General features: G+C 41.7%; 1 protein-coding gene across 4 annotated transcripts in view; it reads left to right on the top strand.

Moving 5' to 3' along the window:
• The first annotated feature begins 3,143 nt into the window (after nucleotides 1-3,143).
• dapp1 (dual adaptor of phosphotyrosine and 3-phosphoinositides) overlaps nucleotides 3,144-6,000 on the top strand; it is a 162,855-nt gene continuing 159,998 nt past the window's right edge. For all 4 annotated transcript variants that reach the window (XM_087979902.1, XM_087979901.1, XM_087979900.1 and 1 more), the window contains exon 1: nucleotides 3,144-3,365. In XM_087979902.1, the coding sequence (XP_087836028.1) occupies nucleotides 3,158-3,365 (208 nt within the window). In that variant the 5' untranslated portion in view covers nucleotides 3,144-3,157. The remainder of the gene's footprint in view (nucleotides 3,366-6,000) is intronic.

Genomic DNA, 6,000 nt, shown 5'->3' with positions numbered 1-6,000 from the left:
CTTATATTTAAAGCAATGAGTTGTCAGCAATTCATTGTAAGAGTATTATCATGATTTTATCAGTAACTAATCGTATAGGGTCAGAAGTCACACAATAGCTTGTGATTTTAAATAAACCTGTTGGACTATAACCTGGTGTTGTGTGACTTCTGACTTTATCCTAACTGTGCAGCAGCAGAGCAGGGTTACCACAAACTGAATTTGACACGCGATTTGTGACCCCTGACTTGGCTGATTCACCTTGAAGCCACCAGTCTTGAGTTGAGGCCTCCTGCTATTCTGTTGTAGAAGGATGTCCCACCTCTGGGATTGTGGTGGGCAGCAGGTGCAGGGTTGATTGCCAATCAAATGGCTGGAGTCTTTGGTCCCAATAATATCTCTGAGATTTGTTGGAGGGTATAAGGGGAGACTGGGGGAGAGCTGGATGACAAACACCAGCTTGCCCCTTGCCATGGGTAAAATCCCGGCACTGGTCGTGAGTGGCCATTGATTGTCCACATAAGGGCTTCAACTAGTGCCCAGGCTGGTGAGCAGGAACTCCCCCGTGCTGCTGGCAAGGCTAATGTGATGTGCAAGGATGTAGGGCACTGGGAACTCTGCCAAAAGCCTGGTGCCCAACTTTATGGCCCTGAGCTGGCCACATGCCAACTCCTCCTGGGGCGCCCATGACATTTTGCCCAATGCTGTGTAAAAATAAGCGCTTGCCTCTGGAGATATACAAAACAACATTAAGCCCTTCAGGTCTTTCTGGTTAGATTGGGACTGATTTAACTGTTGCTACACCATTCCCCACCACCTCCCCCCCCAACACACACACATACACACACACCCCCAGTTCTGTCATCCTCAATTCCCAAAAAAAACTCGTCAATTTCAGATTCCTAACTTTTTCATTCAGCCTCTAGCCTCAGTGCTTTTTTGGGGGAGAAAGTTTTGTATTTCTACTTCCCTTTGTGTTTCCTGGCATCATTCTTGAATGACCTGGCTCAAATGTTAAAGCTTTGTCTTCCTTGTTCTCACTACCTCACTACAGCAAATAATTTTTCTTTATCTTTACTGCACTTTTATGATGGGGAGGTTCTAGTGTTGATTTGAAGTGGACCAAGTCAGAAGTCACACAACACCAGGTTATAATCCAACAGGTTCATTTAAAATCACAAGTTTTCGGAGCGCTGCTCCTTTAGTATCTTAATTGTAAAAAGAGTTCTTCTGTGGAGAAGGACCATTTGGTACTCACTAAGTCTTTAGAGTGAGGTGGGCAGATCTATCATGTCTGTCTTGCCTTTGGGTGTTGCCACCACTGAATCCCCAACTGTCAACATTCTGAAGGTTACCATTGACCAGAAACTCACCACATAAATACAGAGCTTACAAGAGCAGATCTGAGGCTCAGAATACTACCACAAGTAACCCACCTCCTGACTCTCGAAAGTCTGTCTACCATCTGAAATGAAAACAGAAACTCATGGAGAAACTCAGCGGGTCTGGCAGCATCTGTGGGAAGAAAGCAGAGTTAACATTTCAAGTCTTGTAACTCTCCATCAGAACTCTTCAGACTGTCTCTGATGAGTTTCACTAGCAATTTCTGTTTATATTTCAGATCTCCAGCATCTATAGTTCTCTGTCAGGAGTGTGATGGAATACTCCCCACTTGCCTGGATGGGTGCAGCTACAACATCACTCAAGAAGCTCGACACCATCCAGGACAAAGCAACCCACTTGATTGACATCATTCCCATAAACATGCAATCCCTCGACCACTGATGCTCAGTAACTACAGTGCGTACTATCTACACTGTTCGCACGCAGTTCACCAAAGATCCCTAGCCAACCCTTTCCAAACACGTGACCTCTTCCATCTAGAAGGATGGGGCAGCAGATATATGGAAACACTATCGCCTGCAAAATCTCCTCCAAGCCACTCATCCTGATGTGGAAATGTATCCCTGTTCCTTCAGAATCCTGGAATTCCCGTCCTAACGGCATTGTGGGTCATCCTACAGCACGTGGACCATAGCAGGTCAAGAAAGCAGCTCATCCTGATCTCCTCAAGGGCACTTTGACTGGGCAATAGATGCTGGCCCAGCCAGTGTTGCCTATGTCACATGAGTAAAAAAGAGGCACCAGGTTCTTCACTTGAGATAGCTACACTCTCCAGGCTGACATTTCCGGTAAATTCCAGAGAAAGTGCTGCATTGTCAGATGTTCTGATTCACGCATATCATGTTAGCCCTGATTCAGTTGGTGGCAGTCTTACTCCTGAGCTGCAAAATTCCAGACACAAGATTCCCCTCCAGGACATCAGCTCAGACTGATACCGCATACAGTTCTGAGGGAATGCTGCACTGCTGTGCCTTCATGCTTATGAGATGCTATTGGTGAAATCCTGCATGTGTGAGTGCAAATGATCCACGGCATTAGTTCAAAGAGGAAACATGGAGTTACTCAATTCTTATCTTCAATCAATGTCAGAAAATATGGATCTCCTGGTCATCATCACACTCCACATCGTGGGAGCTTGCTGTGCGTAAATTGACTTTTGAGTTTCCTACATTAAACAAGCACTTGGACACACTTGACGGTCATAAAAAAACACTGCACACGTGCAGGCTAACCCTAATCCTAATCCTAACCTTAACCCAACTTTAACCCTAACCCTAACCATAACACTAACCCTAACCCTAACACTAACCCTAACCCTAACACTAACCCTAACCCTAACCCTAGCCCTAACCCTAACACTAACACTAACAATAATACTAACACGAACCCTAACCCTAACTCTAACACTAACAATAATACTAACACGAACCCTAACCCTAACCCTAACCCTAACAATAATACTAACACTACCCTGACTCTGACCCTGACTGTAACCCTAATCCTGTTTATTTCATGGTTCTTTGTGGGCCTTGCTGTGTGTAAGCAAGTTGTTGTTTCTCAGACATTGCATCTTTCTACTTGTTTTCCATCCCTCTGAGCATTGTCAAGAGTTGTTTGTCGGTTCATGCATCCAAATTATGTCATTTTTATTTGATTGCTGTATTCAGCAAGACACTGGCTCTCAGCCAAGTTAAATACTTTGTTTAGCAGGAAGTGAAACTGCAAACTCCCAGCACTGCACTCAAAGCAGAGATGCAACTCTGTGGGGGCAAGCATGTTACACTGGGAGCAGTCACGGAACAGGCAAGTGAGGCCAGAGACCCACATGGATGGGGTATTGTCACAAGCTACCCCTTCGAATGAAATCTGCAAGGATGAGCAGATTGTGGAGATCAGCTGCAGAACTCGATTCACTGTCTATTTATTGAAGGATGGCAGAGTTTATATTTTGTTCCATGACCAGAAGCAGAGAGTACAGCCAGGTAAGTGAGAAAATAACTAGAGATTAATGCTTTTATTGACCTATACACACCTGAGGAATCTTGTGGAAAGTGTTCCATGAAACTCTTTTATCAATTCAAGCAGAATTCACAAAATCAGAAAATTAAATGCATTTGGTTTCTATCAGATTATTTTGCCCAGTTATGCATCTGAAATCTATAAAATGAATTAAAATACCAGAAAATTATGGGGATTAATCTCATTAATGGATTACTGTATGCATTGAAAATGCAGACACAATAATTTTCCTAATTCCTTGTGAATCCTGTCACAGGGAATTAGGAAAATTAACTTGTGGGCACCGAGATTGATAAAGTTCATAACACCAAAGAGGGTCATTCAGTCATCATTCGTATACTAGCCCTCTTTCTAGTGAAATTAACTAATTTAAATTGTCTGTTCTTTCTCAATGCCTCTATAAGCAGCTTGTAAAATAGTTCAATCTTTATCAGAATTGCAAAGCGCAGTCTGTCATTAATAGTACCGGTAATGACAGTAAATGTCCAACTGGGTTTACACGGTGTGGGATTGATTTAAATAAGAAATTGTGCTAATATTCTTCCCATATTCAGCGATCGTCAAAGTGAAAAGTTTTTTGTTATATTGAAAATTGACAAACTGATCTGTTTAATAAATCAATTGGCAGATAAATGTTCTGGGGAAGTCACTCGACCCGAAATGTTAACTCTGATTTCTCTCCACAGATGCTGTCAGACCTGCTGAGCTTTTCCAGCAATTTCAGTTTTTGTTTCAGATTTCCAGCATCTGCAGTTCTTTCAGTTTTTTGGCAAATAAATGAGTAATATTCAAAATAAGAGTACAAGTTTGGGTGACTGGTCATTTGCTTCAGGCTTGGGGATTAGTGGGAACAGACCAATGCAAATTGCTTTGAAATAAATGCTTGAACTGTCTTCAAATGAGATTAATACACATTTCCACACTTGACCACATTCAAACAATCAAACATTTAAAAGGAGACTCACTCATTAATTACCAAAACCTGCTAGGAGGGTGCCTCATATATCTGTGCAGAACCAGCCATGCTGTTTTTTTTCAGATATAGTCATTTGAAGTGAGTTTCGATTTTGAGCTTTGAGCTTTGATTTCCTCCCTGCCTTTAGATTCACTTTCAGTTTCAATTCTGTGAAGGGAACTGTGCTGCTAAGTGGAAACTTCTCTGCTTGAGAAAGACAGCAGATTATGTCAACCTGAGTAACACAGTGATGAAAGTTTTCAAGATGTGCAGATAATTTTATTTCTAGATTTATCATTTGCGCAAAATCTGTGAAGTCAGACCAAAATATTAATTTTGGTGTTTCAAATTAGGGGAGGTGTAGTGCTAGAGTTATCGGACTAGGAGTCCAGAACCCTAGGTTAATGGTTGGTGATAGGAGAGCAAGCTGGGGGTTCAACCACACCACCAGAGTAGATGGTAAAATTTGAATTCCATAAAAATCTGGAACTAAACCTCACTTAATGGCGACCAGGGGTCCTGGACTTAAACTTTTTTAAAAGTTCATTCTCAGGATGAGGGTGTCACTGGCTGGGCCAGCATTTATTGTCTATCTCCCTAATTGCCCAGAGGGCAGTTAAGAGTCAACCACATTGCTGTAGGTCTGGAGTCACATGTAGGCCGGACTGGGTGAGGATGGCAGTTTCCTTCCCTGAAGGGCAATAGTGAACCAGATGGGTTTTTCCTGACACTCAGTAATGATTTTGTGCCCATCAATAGAGTCTTGTTCCCCAATCTTATGTTATATTGAATTCAAATTCTACTATCTGCCATGGGAGGATTCAAACCCAGGTGCCCAGAACATTACCCGAGTCTCTGGATTAAGAGTCCGGCAATCCATGAGGCTATCACCCACTCAGAGGTATATTAATATTAATTTTAAAAATCTGATATGCAAATGTTTCCTCATACTTACAAACAGCTATTTTATATTGTCCAACACTATGTTCCAACTTGCAAACAAATTGACTTAAGAATGCACTCAAAAATGGATCCCATTCATATCCCGGGGACAGCTCTGACCACTGTCAATTGTCATTAAAAAAGGCCATTTGGTTCAAAAATGTCCTTCAGGGAAGGAAATCCACTGTCCTTATCCGGTCTGGCCCACATGTGAGTCGAGACCCACAGCAATGTGATTGATTCTCAACTGCCCTCTGGCCCATTACAGATGGGCAATAATTGTTGGCCTAGCCAGGGACACCCATATCTTATTAATAAGTGGAATTTTAAAAATACATTTTTATATTCATGTATTAAATGGTTTTCTTTGAATTTATCTGTCACTGTTTCATTATTTTAACTTGGACTCCCAAAGTTGGATTGTAAAATTGATCAACGATGTTAAGAAGGCAGATAGGATCCTTGCGTCTATAAATAGAGACATAGAGTATAAAAGCGAGAAATTAATGCTACACCTCTACAAATCATTGGTCAAACCACATTTGGAATATTGTGTTCAGCTCTGGGCTCCATATTTACGGAAGGATATTAAAGTCCTGAAGGAATGCAACTGAATTACTATAATTATCCCAGGAATGAAGGATTCTAGATACAAGGAAAGATTAGAGATATTGGGCTTATTATCCTTGGAACAGAGTAGA

This window comes from Chiloscyllium plagiosum, unplaced genomic scaffold (assembly GCF_037043375.1).
Source record: "Chiloscyllium plagiosum isolate Xiang-an unplaced genomic scaffold, Cpla_swu_hap1 HiC_scaffold_36, whole genome shotgun sequence".
NCBI classification, from domain to species: domain Eukaryota; kingdom Metazoa; phylum Chordata; class Chondrichthyes; order Orectolobiformes; family Hemiscylliidae; genus Chiloscyllium; species Chiloscyllium plagiosum.
This window is presented reverse-complemented; position numbering and strand designations above follow the sequence as displayed.